Here is a 23241-nt window from a genome sequence, read left to right as displayed (position 1 = left end):
TCTCCCTCTCCCACTCCCCCTGCTTATGTTCCCTCTCCCGCTGTCTCTCTCTATATATCAAATAATTTAATTTAATTTAATTTAATTTAATTTTAAAAAGTCAGAAGTTCAAGGAGACAACCTGGCCTGGAAACACACGTTTGGAAATTATCAATGTGTAAATACTATTTAAAGCCCTCGGGGCGCCTGGGTGGCTCAGTGGGTTAAGCCTCTGCTTTAGGCTCAGGTCATGATCTCAGGGTCCTGGGATTGATCCCTGCATCAGGCTCTCTGCTCAGCAGGGGGTAAATAAATCTTTAAAAAACAATAATAATAAAGCCCCGGGATTAGATGCTATCACATAGGTGTGACTGTAGAGAGAGAAAATGCCCAGGGAAGAGCTCTAGGACATTCCAACATGAAAGCAGTCAGAAAAGCAGTTTCCAACAAGGGAGTCTGAGAATAAGGAAGAAAGCCCGAACAGCAATCCAGTGTCTCAAGGCTGCTGAAAAGACAGGAATTTACAACTGACTGGTGTTTTTGTAATATCGTGGGCAAATGGTAACCTTGACAAGAGGTTCCCATGGCAGAGTGGGGACTGAAAGCCTGGCTAGAGTGGGTCCAGGAAGGGACAGGAGAAGACAAAGTGGATATAGCAATTATGGTCACTCTTTTTTTTTTTTTTTAAGATTTTATTTATTTATTTGTCAGAGAGAAAGAGAGAGAGAGCGAGCACATGGAAGACAGAGTGGCAGGCAGAGGCACATGGAGAAGCAGGCTCCCACTGAGCAAGGAGCCCGATGTGGGACTCGACCCCAGGACGCTGGGATCATGACCTGAGCCGAAGGCAGTGCTCTTAACCAACTGAGCCACCCAGGCGTCCCTATGGTCACTCTTTTGAGGGAATTTTGCTTGAAGAGCAGAATAGGGAATCAGGTCAAGGCATTTTTTTTTTTAATGTGCTGATGGAAATGACCCAGTAGTGAGGGTAGGACTAGTGACAGCGACAGCTGCATGCGCAAAGTGGCTGAGCAGAGGAGCTGAAACGCACAGGTGGAAATGTGGCCTTGGGTAATAAGGAGGAGAACTTCTCACCTGGGACAGGAAGTTTACAGAGTTGATGGACAGAGGGATGAGGGGAAGGGACAGCAGGGCAATTCTCTGGTGACTCCTTCCAATTCCTCCATGAAATAAGAGGCCACAATATCAACTAAGAGTGAGGAAGCAGGGGACTTCAGGAGAGAGAAGACGGTGTAACAGAGACATCTTGGAGGGTAAAGCAGAGTAAGAAACTCAGTTTCTAAGACAAAAGGTATTTTATGTATAATGTCATCTTCGGTTCTGAGTCGGTTTTTAATGCCAGACACGTTCAAAAAATATGGTCCCAAGAAACACGGAAAAAGAGAAGTGAAAGAATGAAGGCCTCTTGTTTCCGAAGATGGGGAAGCAGGGCCCTGTGTTCAAGACAGCACACTGTTACGATCCTGCCTGCGGGTAGATGCATCTTGATGTGTGTGCGGCTCCGTTCTGGACAGCTGGTTTGTACAGCGCAAGACGGCAGCATCTCCAGTCCCATATGGTCCCCTGAGCAACCGGCTCTGGCCAGCTGGACATGAGGAAAGCAGTAGCCTTTACCATCTAACCTGTGGGCTCAGACTAGTATGAATAGTGCAACATCGAAGGGTTGATGCCCCAAACACTGGGTCATGGGGAAGCCCAGCTGCCTCCCTTATCTCTGGGAGGAAGGCCTGAACGATTACCAGGCAGCCTCCTCCCCCAACACACACACACACACACACACACACACACACACACACACACACAGCGGACCTGCTGACAGCTCCGGCCCTGGACACAGCCCTGCTCTGCCTGTTACTACTGCCATTTCTACCTGTCCCTCACAAGATGCACCCCGCCCTGAGTATTAGGATTGGAACCCACCCCAGCATTCAAGAGCGATCTAAAGGGGAACAGTGGATGCCCCTGATTTCTGTCCTCCTATTATGGGCCACCATTTCAGCCCACCTGGCTTGTAGGGGACACTTACTCCTCTCCCCACCCCTAGCCCCAGGCAACCAAGCATTCTCACTAGCACTACCCAGAACCTGGCCTTGGCTCTGTCCTGCCTTGCTCTCCTGCATCCTAACTTCCTTCTAGGGAGGGGGAGACACATCAATGTCCCATCTATTTCAGGATACCATTACATTCCATTTTAAGCAGAAATCAGCCAGGACTTTTTACTTTTATACTTTTCTATATTTTTATGCTACTCTAAAAGTACTCTAATAAGGGAAAAGAAGGAATTACAAATAGAAATGAATAGTAAAAGAAGGCATAAGAACTTAAGATCCTTTCTGCATAAATATCAAAGCATAAAGTATTACACATTCACATAAAGGTTACCGGGACACAGCAACACTGAATCTTCTGATATTGACAGCCCCCCAAGCATTCTGATATTGGTTAAATCACTGTTATCTTAGCCCGTCTTCAACAGTCCTTCAAGGTCTAATTTCTCTATTCAGATCACAACATATTCTAAATATAAGCAACAAAGGGAAACTCTTAGAAAATGTCTTAATATTTAAAAATTAATGGATCTTCCGATCCTCCTATAAAAGATTTGAACTCTTAACACCAAGGTAGATGACTACCCCTTTACCAGCACGATACATCTCAGGATATAAGTGTGCCTCATATAATGAAGAATTATTGAAAAGAACTATGAGATTTGGAGGGAAAGAAAAGAATTCTCAAAAGGGAGCTTAAACTTTCACCAGTGTAATTTCATTTGTGACTCGTATTTTATACTGGAAATACTTACAGTTTGTTTTATATTATAAATTGGTCTACATAATGCCCCCATTTAAGATGTCCAAACCCTGGGGCTCTTTGCTTGGTAGATGCCAGGCTGAGAAACACCAGGTATGCGTCCTGGCTATGGTTCCTGGGACTGTGAGCCAAGGCACAGCTAATCATGGATTTAGCTCCTCCTGGTGGTGGTGCATGAACCTAACATACATGATGCTATCTAAAAGTTGAAGGGGATCCCAGGGCTTATCTAGATAAGACCCCTCCTTTTACAAATGGAGGAATTAAGGGTCTGTAAGAATAAGGGTGGGGCGCCTGGGTGGCTCAGTAGGGTGGGCGTCCGCCTTCAGCTCAGGTCATGATCTCAGGGTCCTAGGATCAAGCCCCGCATCGGGCTCCCTGCTGAGCAGGGAGTCTGTTTCTCCCTCTCCCTCTTCCTCTGTGTTCTCTCTCCCTCAAATAAATAAATAATCTTAAAAAAAAAAAAAAGTGCTGTCCAAGACTCCTGGTGGGGAGTGGCTGACCAGGGAACAGAACCCAGCTATCTGTCTTCGTCCGATTTAAACACCTCCCCATACCTGTACACAGCGAAGCTAGGAAAACACCCCACCACCTCCACCCCCAAACTTCCAACCTTTCTCACAGTCTCGTGAGACCTTTTATCTGTACCATTTTAATATCAAATTCTTGGACTGGATTCAGAATTGGGTTGCTGTAAACACAAGCAAACACACAGATGCTGGCTCCGACTCAGACCCGCCCACCGACCAGGGTGTGGGCTTCCCATCTCTATTTTCACCTGCTCCCCAGGTGCTTCGTCTACTTGGCCAGACATGGGAACCACAGTCATAGGGAGTCTGCAGCTGTCCCTGAGTCATGACCAAGATGAGTATGTTTATATGCCAATCACCATCATTGTCCTGCCGTGTCTGGGCTTTACCCTTTCATCTAACTTCTGAGTTCTTTCGGGTCTACCCTGCTGTAGTTTGCTGGAAAGGGATAGGATCAAGGCCTGGTGCTTCCTGGGCCAAAACAGGTTCCCTCCTGGCAGATTACCTGGCAGGACTTTGGGTCAATCACAGAGCTGGCCCTCGGCTGCCTTTCTTGTATCCCATGACACGAGATTCACCTTTCGAGGGTGTGCTCATCTTAACAAAGCTCCCAGAGGATTCCTCTTTGTTGTTCGCCCTGAGAAATACAACCACCCAACATCCAGGCTTTCAGGAACTCATCTATGGAGACTCCACTGCTGGGTAAACATAGAATGAGAGCAAGAGCAGAGAGTGGGAGTTAAGAGAGGTGGGTCGGAAGCAGGACATTCCTAGGGAAGGGAACAGTACAGCAAATGCCAAAAGCCCAAAAGAGCCTTCCCAGTGCATGAGAGATGGCGAGGAGAAAAGCCAGCAGAGAATCCTGGAAAAAGAGATGGGGCAGGGAGTAGAAAGCCTAAACAGGCCCTTTAGGCGTGACAACGAAGGGGTTACTGTGAACAAGGCCGGGGACATTTAGTTATATTTCTGAGGCATGGCAGAGGAGGAAAAGAAGATGAGGAGGTTGAGAGTAGCCTAGTGGCTTTGGGAATTTAGGACGTCATAAAACCAGTGACATTTTTGGAAATCCAATAAAACAAAAATTAAGAACCAAAATAAGATGGCTAACTTTTTACATTTTTTCCAAGTTTGGATAATTTGTTAAAATGATCAGGTTTTACGGCCATTATTTCATAAAAGAAGGGGCATTTTGGGACACCTGGGAGGCTCAGTCAGGTCACGATCCTGGAGTCCCAAACTGAGTCCTGCACTGGGCTCCCTGTTCAGCAGGGAGTCTGCTTCTCCCTTTCCCTTAGCTTCTCCCCTGGCTTGGGCTCTCTCGTTCTCTAACTTGCTCACTCCTTCTCAAATAAATAAAATCTTAAAAAAAGAAGAAGAAGAAGAAGAAGGAACATTTTAACTCTTCCCAAAATAGGAAGGCCTAACCTCCAATAAAGGATGGTCATTTAGACTAGTTCATTTGGTAAAGCATGAAACCCTCAGTCACAGGGTCGTGAGTTCAAGCCCCACACTGAATATGGAGCCTACTATTTAAAAAAAAAAAAAAGATGATGATGATCATCATTTAAATGGAATAAACTTGGTTTGATAACAAACCCTTCATATCTCATTTACTTACTGTTTTCATTTCATCATGGATTATAAAATTCCACTCCCATTGATGATGCTAGTTTCCTGAGGGTGAACTACCCTGTAAACTTGTTTTGTTTTGTTCTGTTTTGTTTTCCCAAGGAGAAAAGGAAAGAGATTGGCTGCAAATCGAGTCTAGAGTTTTTGAATTCTTAAGGATGAGGCTGATTTGAAAAAATTTCCGAGAGGAAAAAACAAATGAAAGAAAGATTTAAAAATAGGAACTAAGGGGCCTGCTTCCCTGCCTCTCCGCCTGCCTCTCTGCCTACTTGTGATCTCTGTCTGTCAAATAAATAAATAAAATCTTTTAAAAAATAAAAAATAAATTAAAAAATAAAAATAGGAACTAAATGCAATATAGTATGCCAGACTGGTTCCTGAAACAGCAAAAGGACATTAGTGGAAAAACTGATGAAATATGAATAAAGTCTGTGGCTTAGTTAATAGTATTTTCTCAGTATTAATTGCTGAGTTTTGATAAATATCCCTGGTTATATAAGATGTCAGTGTTAGGGAAAGCTGTGAAGGGTATAGGCAAACTGTGTGTATTATCTTTGCAACACTTACAAATCTAAAATTTTTTGTAGGAGCGCCTGGATGGCTCAGTCATTACACACCTGCCTTTAGCTCAGGTCCTATTTCAAGGAGGCAAATAGAGTCCTGGGATCAAGCCCTGTCTTGGGCTCCCTGCTCAGTGAGGAATCTGCTTCTCCCTCTGCCTCTACCATCCCCCCTCCCCTGCCCCTCATGCTTGTTCTCTCTCTCTTTCTCTCAAATAAATAAATAAAATCTCTTTAAAAAAATAAAACTATTTGGGGCGCCTGGGTGTCTCAGTGGGTTAAGCCGCTGCCTTCGGCTCAGGTCATGATCTCAGGGTCCTGGGATCAAGTCCCGCATCAGGCTCTCTGCTCAGCAGGGAGCCTGCTTCCTCCTCTCTCTCTCTCTCTGCCTGCCTGTCTGCCTACATGTGATCTCTCTGTGTCAAATAAATAAATAAAATCTTTAAAAAAAAAATAATAAATAAATAAATAAATAAAACTATTTGTAAACAAAAAGGTTTTTAAGGCCACCTAGGTGGCTCTGATTCTTAATCTCAGCTCAGGTCTTGATCTCAGGGTCGTGAGTTCAAGCCTTGCATTGGGCTCTGCACTGGGTATGGAGCCTACTTTAAAAAAAAAAAAAAGCTTCTTAAAAATAACAACAACCCAAAAGAGAAAGGAGATAAGTGGCAGACTAAAGTCCCTTGACTCAGACCTTGGAGCCAGGTGGCAGGCAGCACTGGCCTCTCTGAGGAGAGGAGCACCTCCCTCCCAAAGGTCGGAGGAAAAGGGTTAGAACTTGGACACAAATAATTTGCTAATAAACTTGCCTGCAGAAATTTGAAATGGAAATTTTTTTCTTTTCATTCGAAATGGAAATTTTTTTCAAGGAGGCAAATAGCAAGACAAAACAAAGTAATTGATAAATGTAGGTGAAAACTAAGTAAACGGTATACAGATAAAATACAGACTGAAGACAGAAATGAGAAGTAATGATTACATGGAGAGAAAAAGGCACAGCAGCCCTGGACCATTCTCCATCTTCAAAAAATTCTGCTCTGCAAGGATACCGAGAACTGAAATCAGCAACCCAGAAAAGGCTTCCTTTAGAACAGCAGGTAAATTACGGAGGATATTTCCAAGACAGCACTGAAATAATGGCAGGACGCTAAGAGGGAGCCATCGAGAGCGGAAGGGAGCAACACCTGGGGAGAAAACAGTTGCTCTGCGTCAGGAATAAATTACACAAGACACCGCGGTTGCTGCCACTCTCTGACGGATCCTTCCATTTCCTTTTGGGAACAAGCGCAGGCCCTGGCAGAAGTTTTCAATAGATCCTGACTAGTATATTCTTGTATTTAAAATACTTTTTTCGGGCGCCTGGGTGGCTCAGTGGGTTAAGCCGCTGCCTTCGGCTCAGGTCATGATCTCAGGTCCTGGGATCGAGTCCCACATAGGGCTCTCTGCTCGGCAGGGAGCCTGCTTCCTCCTCTCTCTCTGCCTGCCTCTCTGCCTACTTGTGATCTCTCTCTGTCAAATAAATAAAATAAAAAATCTTTAAAAAAAATAAATAAATAAATAAAATACTTTTTTCATTGAAAGTAGGAATAATCAGCTTCTTATCAGCAGCAAATCTTTAATACATATTTTAATGGAAAAAATATATAGTGATTAATTATAATACTCCCTTCTGGCTCTCCATTTTTAGGGGGAAAACCAAGTAAAAACATAAGCTTTTATCCTCAAAGAGGATACATGAAATAATATAGGTTATATTATTTAAAATGTATATATATCAAGAAATATGACAGCATGATTGTGAAAAAAAGTGTTGCTCTTTTAGGTAATAAGATTATGAATTAGGGGCACCTGGCTGGCTCAATCAGTAGAGCATGTGACTCCTGATCTCAGGGTCCTGAATTCAAGCCCCACATTGGGTCTGGAGCCTACCTAAAAATAAATAAATAAATAAATAAATAAATATAAATAAAATAAAAATGGGTGAATACAGTCTTAAAGATTTTTTTAAGCATTTTATTTTATTTTATTTTTTACTTTTTTTTTTTTTTTAAAGATTCTATTTACTTATTTGACAGAGAGAGAGGGAACACAAGCAGGGAGTGTTGAAGAGGGAGAAGCAGGCTTCCAGCCAAGCAGGGAGCCCAATGTGGGGCTCGATCCCAGGACCCTGGCATCATGACCTGAGCCGAAGGCAGACGCTTAACCAACTGAACCACCCAGGAGCCCCAATATTTATTTATTTTTAGAAAGAGATGGATCTGATGCATGTAAGGGGAGCAGGAGAGTGAGAAAGAGAAAGGCAAGCAGACTTTTGCTGAAAGTGGAGCCCTGTGCAGGACTCAATATCATGACCCTGAGATCACAACCTGAGCTAAAACCAAGAGTCAGATGCTTAACTGACTGTGCCACCCAGGCACCCCATGAATAAATGTCTTAAAAAAAAAAAAGATTATGATTTAATTCATCTTGGGAAATGTTGCATGCTCTTTTATAAATGGTCATTGCCCCAGTATATTACAACTAAATACCAAGTTAGGTTTCTTCTGTTTCAAACAAAGTCCAACTCTAATTAATTTAAGCCAAAAAAGGATTTCATGGAAGAACGATATGTGCATTTAGGAATAACTAAAGGGGCAGGAACGAAGGCATCTTCCAGGATCCAGGGAGAGGGACCAACAGTGGTTGCCTCAAGGCCCTGTCATTGGGTGAAATCCGACCAAGTGCATCTTCTGATCTCATCATTCTGCTGAGGATTCAAAATGGTGTGAGAGAGTCTATTTCGTCAGCCTGGGCCATGGAGGAGGACAAGGCACTATGATGAGCAATTTCCCCCAAACCATCAACATTGTGAATAGGTAATTCTGCAAAGGGCTGTTAATGGAGGAAATGGAGACAGATAGAAGACTCACTACTCCATGCCTTCTTTCATGTGGCCATGCCTCCGCCTGCACTGTTGCCTGGACTTGGAATGCCCCTCGACCTGAAATGCCTCTAGTCTTCCAGACCACCTCGTGAGCTCTTATTTTACCTTGAAAATCCAGGAAAAAAATAACTCCTTCTGTGAAGCCTGGCAGAGGAAATCACTTTGCACTCTTTGTGTACCTCATACATACATCCTTTGTTGAACTGCTCACATTATACTGTAATAATCTGTATCTGTTAGGGCCTCTCCTGTTAGACTATAAGTTTCTTGAGGGCAGGAATAATGTCTTTTCATGTCTGCTACCTCTGTGCATAAAACAGTGCTCATAATCAAGGAAGTATTCAACGGATGTTTGCTGAAATGAATGCAAACAATAAACTATGAGGAAGGAAGGAAGGAAATAAGAGAGGGAGGGAGGGAGGAAGACGAACTTTGAGGAAGCACAAGAAAAAACCCGCATAGACACAAAATCCAGTATCTGTTACCTGCGCAAATCTGCGTGACGTTTGAGAAAGCCTGGCAATATCTTCAAGATCCAGATAAGAAATGATATTCAGGAGCAGATTGTCTGAGAGCCGTTCAAGGAAGTCAAATTTACCTTCACATAAATTGAAGACATAGTCTAATATTCTTGCACCAAATATTAAGGCAATTTGGACTGTAATTCAAAGAAACCAACAAACCAACAAAGTTACCATGTGCAGACAGGTTAAAAACTATGATCTTTATCAGTAAGTTGTGCTAGAAGGCATTGTTCCCCAGGGAGTAATGTTGGATTATTCCCACCTTCACCAAGCTGTCTCTGGTGACATGCATTTGTGAGACATTTGTTTTCAAGCACTGTCCCTGCCATGAGATTGGAACCTCTGAGGGACACTCACTGTTTTAACCCAGTGATGAACCACATCCCCTTGACTTCATCAACACCAAATTCCAGTCCAGGCAACTGACTCCCGGCTCTATCCTCACTGTCACACTGTATGGGCAAAGATGCTGGTCCATGTGGGTTTTCTACGACCCTCCTTCTCCCCACATTGGTCTGAAACATATTAATATCTCTTAATTTTAGCTGATTTTTGTTCCCTTGTTGTTATACATAGTTTCTCCACCAAACTTTCTTTTTCCCTCTTTCCTTCTTTCATCCCTACCTTCACATAATGGAAAAAATATAGAGAGAAGCGATGAGGAAAATAAGTGGCTAGTTCATGAAAACGGAGTTAACTTTTGCCTGATATTTTCTATACTTTTCAGTTATTTCCCAATTGGAAAACAGTTCCAAAGAATCAACCAATTATAATGGTCTATGTTAAATATGTTCAATGCAAGAAAGTTCGTTTGTTTCTTTTTTTAACTCAGTTCCCTTAAAAACAACAATTAATTTATTAATTCCCATTAATAAATGGGAAACCATGTTTGGAAGGATACATATTCAAATTTTAATAGTGGTTAAATCTGGGTGGTGACTTTCATTTTCTTTCTTTTTTTTTTTTTTTTTTTTTGTTCATCTGTATTTTCTCATCTTCCTACAATAAATCTGTGTAACCAGTGTAATTTTTTTAGATCCAAGAAGGAAGGAAGGGGGAAAGGAAGGAAGAAAAGAAGGGGGGGAGGGAAAAAAGGAAGAGAGAAAGGGAGGGAGGGAGAGAGGGATGAAGGAAGGAAGGAAGGGAAGCCCTGTACCTCCTCATATGAGGGAGGAAGACAGGGTGATGATGGAGTAAGCATGTGGATTCCAGTGATCCCAAAGCTGGGAACTTTCTTGGTTTCTTTCTTTTTTTTTTTTTTTTTTTTAAGATTTTATTTATTTATTTGACAGAGAGAGATTACATGTAGGCAGAGAGGCAGGCAGAGAGAGGAGGAAGCAGGCTCCCTGCTGAGCAGAGAGCCCGATGCGGGACTCGATCCCAGGACCCTGAGATCATGACCCGAAGCCGAAGGCAGCGGCTTAACCCACTGAGCCACTCAGGCGCCCCTTTCTTGGTTTCTTGAAGCTCCTTTTTTCCCTTCTGACTCTGAAAGCATCACTAAAACTAGCCTTTCTAGAGACCTGTTCTTAGAAAAGAGAGCTCCCTATTCTACATGAACTAACTTGCTCCTTCCTGCAATACCCAAGATTTGGGAACCACCTTCCTTCCTCGGCCAGGAGCGTTCCGTCCGGAGCAAGTAGAATGGTGCTGTCAGGAACCCTGACTGGGCTCTGGGCAGAAGTCAGCAGAACTGTGATTCAGCTGGTTGATGGGTCTCTGATTTCGGGATGGATGTGGGGTGAGGGCCATGTTTATGTCAAAGCTCTAATTGTGCAACTCAGGAGAGCCAGGTATATAAGATTTCTCTCCAAAACTGGTTAGTCCAGCATTCCAAAGGCATTAAGGGTTTTAGTGGCTTCTGAATTCCAAGTGCTTCCAATTCGAAGCACTTCTGAAGTCCAAGGGCTTTCCAGAGGAAAAAAGAACCCTGTCAAAACTTCAACTCTAAAGGATAGGTATCATGGAGAACTCCCAGCCCACCAGCAGAATAAGAAGAAAAGGCAATACTTAGTTAATGGAGGGAGAAAAAAGCCCTAGCATAAAAACATCCCTTAATATAACTGGAGATGTTTGTTCATTTTTAAATGCCAGTAAAACATGTTCAATGCATCTTTAGATGTATTTTATGAAGCCTCTACCAGTAAAGTCCTTAAAATGTAAAAATTATAAAAGGATGTATACACCTAGGGATATAATGTGACGGTTTCAAAGTGTATGGGTGTTGGGGTATCTAGAAAAGTATTTTTTGTTTACTTGTATTTTTTTATGTGGCCAACAGTTACTTCTTTTGAAATAAGAAACAAAAAAGTTAAAACAAAATCCATTTTGAAAAGTAAAATCACTACCTTCCTGTTGGACTGTGTGTTCATCAACCTCCAAGATGGCTCCACAGAATCTCTTCTCCTGGATTTATTTCTCTGTGTTTCCATCCCACACTGAGTTAGGGCTGATCTATGAAACCACTAAGATACCGTCTAAATGACATTCCAAGTCTTTATCATAAAAGACAGTGGGGATTCTGCCTTGCTGCTGCCTCTTGGATCACTCCCCCCGGGAGAAGCCAATACCATATGCTAACAGGGCTCAGCAGCCCTCTGGAGAGTTCCATGGGCTAAGAAATTGAAACTTCCTTCTTGGCTACAAATGCCACTTTTTCGTCAGCCACGTATGTGAGTCATCATGGAATCAGAGCCTCCAGATGACTGAGGCTCCATGCAACACCACACGAGACCCAAAGACTGAGCGAAGCTGCTCCCAAATTCCAGACCCACAGAAACCGTTTGAACTAATAAACATTTATTATGGTTTTAAGCCATTAAGTTTCTGGGCAGTTTGTTACACAACAGGAGACAATAAGGATTTGGGTACTTCCAAGTGTTGTGGTGCGATAATGGATGTGGGAGTATCTTTGAAATTGGAATGCGTATGGAAAATTTGAATGAGTTTGAGGAGGGTGTTAAGTGCAAGACTGAAGAGCTTTCAACAAATAGTATAATAAATAACTAAATGGCTGGTTAGTAGAAGCTTGGTAGACTCTGAGGAGGTTTTACGGGCAAGGGTTTAAAGGAAAGTGAAGAAAATATGATTAAAAACTGGAAGGTGGGAGACCCTTGTCATGTAGTGGCAGAAACATTATTGCCTACTGAGATATGTGAAGTAAGAAATAGACTTAAGGGGAGGTGATTCAGCTACGTAGAATTCCAAGTGTTGAACATGCTATCTGACTTCTTCTTGCTGCTTAAAGTGAAATGTGAAAGCAAAGAGAGAAGCTAAAGGAGGTTTCTTAAAAAGCTGCCAGGGATCTGCTGGTTTTGAATTTTCTCTGCCTCCTCAGATGGCAAACAATGCTAAAATCAAGAAATGGTTCCAAGGCAAAGATCAAATCCCGAACAAGCTCAGGAAAACCTGGTATGAAGATGAAGCTGAGTGCATGGCTGGAAAATGCTTTGTTAAGAACCATTCAGTTGGGGCGCCTGGGTGGCTCAGTGGGTTAAAGCCTCTGCCTTCAGCTCAGGTCACGATCCCAGGGTCCTGGAATCGAGCCCCGCATTGGGCTCTCTGCTCAGCAGGGAGCCTGCTTCCTCCTCTCTCTGCCTCTCTGCCTACTTGTGATCTCTGTCTGTCAAATAAATAAATAAAATCTTAAAAAAAAAAAAAAAAAAAAGAACCATTCAGTCAAATGTTAGTGCTTCCAAGAAGCTGAAGGGTATTGCCACTCGGGAGTCAAGAGCAGAAAACCAAGGCAGAGAAGGGCTTGTTTCAAAAAGGTGTGCAGGTGTGGTTTTGCTTAATGGAGTGAACCCAAAAAAAGTCAAAGACAACTATGACGTTTTTAAGAGAATTCTATGGGTAGGAACACTGCTTGTCAGCTTGAACTGAAAGGGTCAGAGGCAGTGCAAAAGGAAAAAGACTCCAGACACTCAAACTCCTACAGGCAGGAAGTAGGCTGAGAAAACTCAACCCACAAAGATGGGTTACCTTTTGTGGACAAGGAGGATGACTCAGGATGGATCCAAGGGTCCAGGAGGTAAAACCAAGAGCCATGAAGAATTAGTAGAGCTCCTGAATTCTCATCAAGAACTGATAACCTCGGGACGCCTGGGTGGCTCAGTTGGTTGGACGACTGCCTTCGGCTCAGGTCATGATCCTGGAGTCCCGGGATCGAGTCCCGCATCGGGCTCCCAGCTCCACGGGGAGTCTGCTTCTCTCTCTGACCTTCTCCTCGCTCATGCTCTCTCTCACTGTCTCTCTCTCAAATAAATAAATAAAAATAAAAAATCTTTAAAAAAAAAAAAAAAGAACTGATAACCTCACTGAACTCTACCTCTGAAACTAATAATACACTGTATGTTAATTAATTATGTTAATTAAGTTGTCTCATGCCTGTCCCACCATTACATGTCAGGTGAAGAGGGACAGAAAACTTGTCTAATTTACAGGCTTCATATCTATAGGAGCTATCCCTGAGGAACTGCACTTAAGGCCTTGTACCTGAGGTACCTATCCACGTATGGACTTGATCTATGTGATGAGATTTTGAACAACTAAAGATACACCACAAGAAGAAAGAAATTTACATAGGGAACGCCTGGGTGACTCAGTCAGTTAAGCGTCTGCCTTTGTCTCAGGTCATGATTCCAGGGTCAGAGGACTGAGTCCCTCATCGGGCTCTCCACTTGGCAGGGAGCCTGCTTCTCCCTTTCTCTTTGCCTCTCCCCCTGCTTGTGCTCTCTCTCCCTCTCTCTGGCAAATAAATAAATAAAATCTTTAGAAAAAAAGAAATAAAAGAAAAGAAACTTACATAAAAGGAAGGAATAGAATTTCAGAAGCAATGATGAAGACAGAAATGGCAGTAAACGTGGGCAAATCTGTATTCATCATGTTTGAAATAACAAACTGCCAGAGTTGTCAAACGAGGCAAATCAAAATGCCATTTCACAATTAAAATTTAAGGTAAAGGTTGAGAATGTAAATATTCTAAGGTTCTTGATATTCCAGAGGCAGATAGAAATACCACACAAAGGAAGGAAGGGAGGGATAGAGAAAGGAAAGAAGAGAAAGAGAAGGGAAGGAAAAGATATATAAGAAGAGCTTCCAAATAGTTGCTCTATAATCAGCTGGAGATTGGTTCACAGTGGAAGGAAACAGAAAACTCATTTTCTTTAAGATTTTTTAATATTTTTAAGATTATTTGTCAGAGAGAGGGAGAGAGAGCGAGCACAGGCAGACAGAATGGCAGGCAGAGGCAGAGGGAGAAGCAGGCTCCCTGCTGAGCAAGGAGCCCGATGTGGGACTCGATCCCAGGATGCTGGGATCGTGACCTGAGCCGAAGGCAGCTGCTTAACCAACTGAGCCACCCAGGCGTCCCCAGAAAACTCATTTTAAGGTGACTTAACAAGTAGGGGTTTGTTGTTTCCTCAGTTAGTGTGTGGAGATGGGCAGTAAAGTCTGGTGCAGGAGCTCCGTTATGTCATTAATGTCTCCGGGTTCTTTTATCTTTCTGTTCCACATTCTTAGGATGTGGCTGTCACCCTCAGCGTCACTCTAAGATGGTCTCTGTCCCCTAGACATCATAATTATGCCAGTTAAAAAAACTCTCAGATATGGGTCCCTGGGTGGCTCAGTGGGTTGGGCCACTGCCTTCAGCTCGGGTCATGATCTCAGGGTCCTGGGATCAAGTCCCGCGTCGGGTTCTCTGCTCGGCAGGGGTCCTGCTTCCTCCTCTCTCTCTCTGCCTGCCTCTCTGCCTACTTGTGATCGCTCTCTGTCAAGTAAATAAATAAAATCTTTAAAAAAAAAAACTCTCAGATAAATAACACTTGCATACACACACACACACACACACACTTCTGGCTATCCTATTTATACGAGACATACTTAAAAATAATAATATGGAGAAGCAAAACTAATAGGATGGGATAACATAGACCAATTCAAACCAAAAGAAAGCTGATACTGTTATATTACCAGACAAAACATATGTTACAGTAAAATTCTCGATTGGAGATAAGGAGGAACCACCAAGGAGTAAATTCACCTGGATGATTTAGTACTTCTAAACTGGCATACCCCTGTGGCCCCTGGATGGCGCAGTTGGCTAAGCCTCTGACTCTTTGTTCCTGCTCAGGTCCTGATCTCAGGGTTGGAAGATCAAGCCCCACATCAGTCTCCAAGAGCAGCAGAGCATCCAGGAGTCTGTTAAAGTTTCCCCCCTCACTTTGCCCCTTCCTGTGCATGCTCTTCTCTAAAATAAACAAGTAAATATTTAAAAATAAATAAATAAACTAGTATATCCCAAACAAAATACAGAGCAAACACCGATAGAATTATGAAGAAAAAAATTATAACCCTCCACTACAGTGGGAGATTTTATAACCCTCGTATTGATACTTGATACATCACACAGAAGTGAAGTTATAGAATATTTGAGTAACACTATTTAAAAGTTATTCAGTGGACATTGCTGTAGAAAGACAAAGATCAAATATTAGTGAGCTATGCATCTAAATTTGAAAAAAATGGTTACCTCCCTCAATTAGAAGAAAATAGAAAGATAAGAGCAAAGATTAATAAAATAGAAAAGAAACAGTGGAGGTAATCAGAGAAACAGAAGGGTTGATTTTTTAAAAAGATTAATAAAATAGATAAACTTCCAAGAATAAATAAAAAGAAAAGGACAAAAGCATAACTCAGTCCTATTAGGAATAAATATATATAATATATATATATATATATATTATATATATTTATAAATTATATATATATAATATATATTAATTATATATATATTATATATATTATATTATATTATATATATATATATATTTATTATATATATAATATATATTATATATATAATATATTATATTATATATATATATATATATATATATATATATATTTATAAATTAATATAATATATATATATAAAATAAATAAATATATATATATATATATAACTAACTTCAGCAGGGACTTAGAAAAATTGTTACACTGGGGCACCTGGGTGGCTCAGTCGGTTAAGCATCTGCCTTCAGCTCAGGTCATGCCCCTCATCAGGCTCCCTACTAGGCAGGGAATGTGCTTCTCCCTCTGCCTCTCACTTGTGTTCTCTCTCTCTCAAATAAATGAAATCTTGAAAAAAAATTGTTACACTAACTAACTTAAAATTAGTCCTATTGGACAATCCTTCAGAAATATATAATTTATCAGTTCTGACTCAAGAAGAAAAAGAAAACCTGAGAAACTATAACCAGTAAATAAATTGAATCCACTGATCAGATTAAAAAAGGCAAACCTCAAGTAAAGCTTCAGATCCTCACTGCTTTATAAGTGAAACTTACAAGCTCTCAGAGAACAGACAATCCATATTTTACTAATTTGTTCCAAAGAATAGAAACAGAAGGAAACTTCCCAATTAAATTATGAGGCTACTTAAACTAGCAACAATGGTAGGTAAAAACAAAGTTGCATGTGAAAAATCACTTAGGAATATATGTGGCACAAATTCTAAATACGTTAGGAAATTGAATCTATCAACCCATCAAAAGCATAGATAAATTGTGACCAGTATAGTTAGTCCTGGGATAATCCAAGAATGGAATAACTTCGGAAGACTATTGAATATAGTTTGCCATATTAACAAATGGGGGAAAAATGATTACCTCAAAAACCGGGGAAAATTATTTCATATAATTTTAACACCTATTTATGAATAAAAACTCTTAGAAAATTAATAATAAAAGGGAGCTTTTTTAACTTGATTACCTGATATAGGCTAGTTACCAGAAACTTAGTAATAGTAGCAATAATAATAACAATAACTAGCATGTGACTCTGGGGCTCAGGGTCATGAGTGTAGAGCTTACTTATATAATAATTAGGTGTAGAGCTTACTTATTGGGTGTAGAGCTTGCTTATATAATAATAATAATAATAACAATAACATGAATTTGTACAGTATCCAATATTTGCCAGGTACAGCTCTAATACACACACACACACACACACACACACACACACAGTACATATATACCATCCATATAGTCATTTGGTCCTCACAATAACTCTATGAGAAGGGTACCATTATTACTCCCCTCTTAAAGAGAAAAAGATGAGAAATAGGGAAGTGGTTTGCCCAGAGTCATGCAGTGAGAAAGGTCACATGGTGAGAACAAGGACTGAACCAAGTGGTGTGCTCCACTGTGCTTCTCCTAACCATGATGTTGTATCTATGGCCTTTCATATCAGGCATGATGAGAATGCCCACTTTCATCACCGACTCTAGTCAGCATTGTTTTAGAGATCAAAAATAAGTAAGTAAAAGACACAAAAATACATTGGGGTTAGAAAGCAAGGACAAACTGTCCATATTGCAGGTGATCTAAATATCAACGTACGAAAGGCAACAAATTCTACCGAAAAATGATCAGCATCACTTCTCTATATACCAGCAACAATTAATTCAAAGTGATGCCTTAATACACATTTGTCTTTTGACCCAGTAATCTCACAAACATATATTCACTAAATATGAAATGACCCATGCACAAGGTTATTCATCTTGGCATTATTTGTATTGCCACAAAATTGGAAAGAACCCAAATTTCATCGCTGGGATTCTGGGGCACTCACACAAAGAAATACTATGCAGTTGTGGAAAAAATAAGGAGGAAAAGGAGTAGGGGGAGGAGTGGGAAGAAGAAGAGGAAGAGGAAGAAGAAGATCTTTAAAGGCATGAAGTGATCTCCAGGATATACTGGTGGAAAAGTAAGCTGTAAACAGTATGGATAGAATGCTACCATTTGTATAAGGGGTGAGGGACTATAAATATATATATATTCATATATATGTTTATGTAATAAATAAATATTATATTTATATTATATATTTATATTTATATAACACATAAATATTAATTTTTATTATTATAAATATATTGTTATATAAACACACACACACACATATATATATATATGAGTTTGTTTATATGGCAGAGAGAATCATTGTAAGGGTATGTAATAAATACAAGGGCTTAGCTTAGGGCAAGGCAAGGAAAAGGTGGGGCAGAGAGGAATGAAACGAAGCCTCTGAATGTATACTGTTCTACAATTTTGACTTTGGAAACACACAGGTTTTATATAATCCTAAAACTGCATTTTAAGGGACACCTGGGTGGCTCAGTCGGTTAAGCATCTGCCTTCAGTTCAGGTTATGATCCCAGAGTACTGGGATCAAGTCCCTCATCAGGCTCCTTATTCGGTGGGGAGCCTGCTTCTCCCTCTGCCTGCCACTCCCCCTGCTTGCGCTCTCTCTCTCTCTCTCTCTCTCTCTGACAAATAAATAAATAAAATCTTCAAAAAAAACTAATAATGAATAAACCCCCTAGCAAGGGGTCATGAAAAAATGGGAGAAAGCACAAATAAACATTATCAAGGAAGGAAAAAAAGAATAGCACTACAGACACAACAGCCATTGAAAGAAGAGGATATTATGAGCAAAGTACACCAACATATTTGATAATTTGTATAAAATGAAGTAAATGTGACAAATGTTAACAAATGGTAACATCTTTTGTTAGTGGTATTGGGTGTAATATTATCTTCTTTTTTGTAGGTTTAAGATATTTCTGAATTTTAAAGAAGGGCCATATGCACCCCAATGTTCAGAGCAGCAATGTCCTCAATCGCCAAACTGGAAAGAGCCAACATGCCCTTCAGCAGATGAATGGATAATGAGGATGTGGTCCATATGTACAATGGAATATGACTCAGCTATCAGAAAGGATGAATACCCAAATTTTGCATCAACATGAATGGTACTGGAGGAGATTATGCTGAGTGAAATAAGTAAAACAGAGACAATTATCTTATGGTTTCACTTATTTGTAGACCATAAGTAATAGCATGGAGGATATTAGGAGAAGGGAAAAATGAAGCAGGAGAATTTGGAGTGGCAGACAAACCATGAGAAACTATGGGCTCCAGAAACAAATGGAGGGTTTTAGAAGGGAGGGGTGTCAGGGGATGGATGAGTGTGCTAATGGGTATTAAGGAGGGAATGTATTGCATGGAGCACTGGGTGTTCTGCACAAACAATGAATCATGGAGCACTACATCAAAAACTAATGATGTACCGTATGGTGACTAACTTAACACAATAAAAAAATTTTTTAATAATTTAAATAAAAATGTAAGAAAATTTTTAAAAAGATATTTCTGAATTTTTAAAGCTTATTTATTTATTTAGACAGAGACAGTACAAGCAGGGGAAGCAGCAGGCAGAGGCAGAAGGAGGCTCCCTGCTGAGCAGGGAACCAAGTGTGGGGCTTGATCCCAGGACCCTGGAATCATGACCTGAGCCAAAGGCAGGCACTTAACCGACTGAGCCACCTAGGTGCCCCGAATTTTAAAGCTTTTAAAGAGCAAGGTATAGGATACAATGTACAAGATTCTTCATTTTGTGTTAATGTATTTTACCATTTCTGGAAGGATATATAAGAAAACTGTTAATGATGGTTGTCACAGAACCTGGGAACATGGGGCCAGAGAGAGACTTACTTCTATTCTAAAACCTCTTTTAAACTGATTTAACTTTTGTATTACTATGTGTGTGGGTTCCCTTTTTTTAATCTCAGAAAATTAGTTAATAAAAAAAGTGATAAAATACAAGAAGAGTGTTGCTGAGATCTGCCTTCCCTGCTCTATAGCCCAGAGCCAGGCTCCCACACTTCCTCCAAGTGCTTCTGCCTCCAACACTCTCCCACTGTACCTTCACCCACAGGCCCCCATCCACCATGGGCAAAAACTAGAAATCCAGGCTGAAGTCAAGGAGTAGCTGATTCTTGAGGACAGAAAGAAGGAGGGGGAGCAGGCTAAGAGGTGGTAGGTAGGCCCAAGAAAACAAAGTTCCAGGTCAAAGGCTGAGATATAGGCTAAGTGAAGAAGGGACCCAGAGAAAATGCATCATGGGTCCACGGCATGGGGCTGACACAGATTTTGGAATAAGGCAAAGCCAGTAATTTCCCACTCTCTTGTTTCTGTTGTACCAACATCCCCAGGACCTAGAACTCAAGCCAATATTCCAGGATTGTTAGTATTGATAGTATTATCAATTTTCTGTTATTGTCCCCCATTTCAAACACGCAGTCCTGGTTTTTTTTTTTCATAAATTATCTAAATGTCCAAGAAAATTTCAATTCTTTGCATCTAAACTATAACTCCCCGTTTCCTTTTACAAGCAGGAACAGAAATAAAAAAAACTTTGTCAGTCGGTTCAGAAGATACGGTTGTTGAAGTCATTTGGTTTTATCACAGGGATTTTTGTGGATTGGCCTAAATACTTAACCACCACTTATAACTCATTCAAAGATCAAAGCAATCAACTTTAGAGTGGACTTAAGTTGGAAAACAACTTATTTTTAGGTTTGATTCAACCTCAACTCAGGAGTCAGCACTTTCAACGGAGTTTACACAGGCACATTTTTGCTTTAAACTCAATTTTAACAATATTTCCAATAGCTAATTTTCTGGCAATTCCTACTTCTTTAACTTAAGGGGAAAAAAATCCATAGATGTTTCTTCAGATTTTTAAAGGTCTCAGAGGAAAAAAAAAAAATTAAACTTCATAGACAAGTGGACAAAGAATACAAACGGGCAAATTAGAGAAAGGATATAAATGGTAATTAAACATGACAGGATGCTCAACTTACTAGTTATCAGGAAAATGCTAATTAAATATGACACTATTTTCACCATCTGACTGGAAAAGATGAAAAAGAATAGTAATACCTAATTAGTGATGGCAAAGGTGCAAGAAAACCGTATCCTGTCGGATAGAGTATAATTAATACAGCAGTTTTTTGGAGCCCCGTCTGTGAGGACAGTGAAGTAATTGGCATTTTATGCAAATTTTGGATTACTCAAAGTTAAAGTAGGGTGACATCAAAATATTAATGAAGTCTCATTTTATGAATAAATGCTGAAATAATATAAGTTGCCCACTTTAAAATTCTTTCAAAACTAGCATAATTAGGGGCCCCTGGGTGGCTCAGTCAGCTAGATGTCTGCCTTCGGCTCAGGTCATGATCCCAGGGCCCTGGGATAAGGTCCCACATCGGGCTCCTTGCTCAGTGGGGAGCCTGCTTCTCCCTCTGCCTGCCTCTCCTCCTGCGAGTACTCTCTCTCTCTGACAAATAAATAAATAAAGTCTTAAGAAAAAAAAAAAACCTAGCATAATTATAAAGCTCAAACAAATTAGAGATCATGGCATCCATCCCATGGCAGGCCTACTCAAACTAGCTAACAGAAATACCACTGCTGGTCAACTGAGCCTTGGGCTACAGATTCAGTAACAAAATAAAATACTCAAAATAAAATACTCTATCAAAATTTATAATGTATATTTTTTTGGTCCCAGTAATTCCATGATGAGGAATCTATGTTACTAATATTCTCACCTAAGTGTGCAAAGATAAATATACCCCAGAATGTGCCCAAAGGCTTCTGAAAATGCCCGTCAATGAAGAACTGTCTATTTCTACCAAGAAACACCACACAGCCTTGGAAATGGACAAGGTATTTCCTTATGCATGCTAACAGAAAAAAATTTCACAACATATAACAAGTGCAAAAATTAAAGAATTCAAGATTGTGTTTTTGTAAACAAACACACACAATCCCAAACAGAAAGAATTCAAATGCAAGAGAAACTATTTATAGCAGTTATCTCTGGGGAGTAGAGCTTGGAGGAAGAAAGAAGGAGTTTTCACTTTAAAAATTTTAAAAACTATAATAGCTAGTTATAGGTGTTAGGCAAATTCTTAGCCTTCATTCAGTTACTCCTCATAAGGACCCTATGAGCTAATGCTGTTATTATTCCCATTATCAACAGTTGAGGAAACTGATACCCAAAGAGATTACATTAGGGGTGTCTGGCTGGCTCCGATGCGGGAGCATGCTGCTCTTGATCTCAGGGTGGTGAGTTCAAGCCCCACTGGGTATAGAGATTACTTAAGGGTGCCTGGGTGGCTCGGTGGGTTAAGCCGCTGCCTTCGGCTCAGGTCATGATCTCAGAGTCCTGGAATCGAGTCCTGCATCGGACTCTCTCTTAGCAGGGAGCCTGCTTCCCTCTCTCTCTCTGCCTGCCTCTCTGTCTACTTGTGATCTCTCTCTCTGTCAAATAAATAAATAAAATCTTTAAAAAAGAAAAAAACCAACAGACTAAATCATTTGCCCAAGGTCACACGGGTAGTGCATTTGAAGCCAAGATTTGAATGGAAATAATCTTTATTAAGCAACACTCGACTGCCTGCAAATCGTTTTCTGTGTACGTAAGTATGAATGGCTTTTTAAACAAATATATGAATTTTGTCTCTTAAAAAATGCAAATCTAGGGGCACCTGGGTGGCTCAGTCATTAAGCATCTGCCTTCAGCTCAGGTCATGATCACGGGGTCCTGGGATCGAGCCCCACATCAGGCTCCCTGCTCAGCAAGGAGCCTGCTTCTTCCTCTCCCTCTCCCCGTGCTTGTGTTCCCTCTCTCATTGTCTCTCTCTCCCTGTCAAATAAAAAAATAAAATCTTTAAAAAAAATGCAAATCTAGGGTGCCTGGCAAGAAGGGCGGAGTCAGAGAGGAGTCCGAGATGTGACCACGGAAGCAGTATTAGAACAAGAAGGACGGGACAGGCCATCATCACAGCCTTGGAGGATGGAGGAAGAAACCAGAAGCCAAGGGATGCAGGTGTCTCTAGAAGCTGGAAGGGGCAAGGAAACAGATTCTCCCCTAGAGCCTCCAGAAGGAAGACAGTCCTACTCACACTTTGAGTTTTGCTGGATGAGACTTCTGATCTCCAGAAATATAAGATAATAAATCATTATTATTTAAGCCACTACACTGGTGGTAGTTTGTTACAGGAGCAATAGGAAACCACTACAATTATTAATTACTAATTTAGTAATGATACACTCTGTTTTCAAGATTAAAGGAATTCCCCTACCTGAAAAGTGTGTATTTTGCTATGGGCTGAACTATGTCCTCCTGACCGCCCCCAAATCTATACACTGAAATCGTAAACCCCAGAACCTCTGGAGTATGACTGCACTGGGAAAAAGGACCTTTATTTATTTTTGAAGGTAGGATCCTCCAATGTGAGGCTTGAACTCATGACCCTGAGATCAAGAGTCAACATGCTCAACCAACCGAGTCAGCCAGGGCCCCTGGGCCCCCTGCCCCCCCCGGGAGAAAGGACCTTGCAAGGTGAG

At 40.9% G+C, this 23241-nt stretch overlaps 1 protein-coding gene across 1 annotated transcript in view; it reads right to left on the bottom strand.

The window, feature by feature from the left end:
• Positions 1-23241, bottom strand: part of FBXO36 (F-box protein 36) — a 93700-nt gene that overhangs the window by 3480 nt on the left and 66979 nt on the right. The window contains exon 3 of the mRNA XM_004773418.3: positions 8939-9111. Coding sequence (XP_004773475.1) covers positions 8939-9111 — 173 coding nt within the window. The remainder of the gene's footprint in view (positions 1-8938; positions 9112-23241) is intronic.

This window comes from Mustela putorius, unplaced genomic scaffold (assembly GCF_011764305.1).
Source record: "Mustela putorius furo isolate JIRA1106 unplaced genomic scaffold, ASM1176430v1.1 tig00000275_pilon_pilon_pilon, whole genome shotgun sequence".
NCBI lineage: Eukaryota > Metazoa > Chordata > Mammalia > Carnivora > Mustelidae > Mustela > Mustela putorius.
This window is presented reverse-complemented; position numbering and strand designations above follow the sequence as displayed.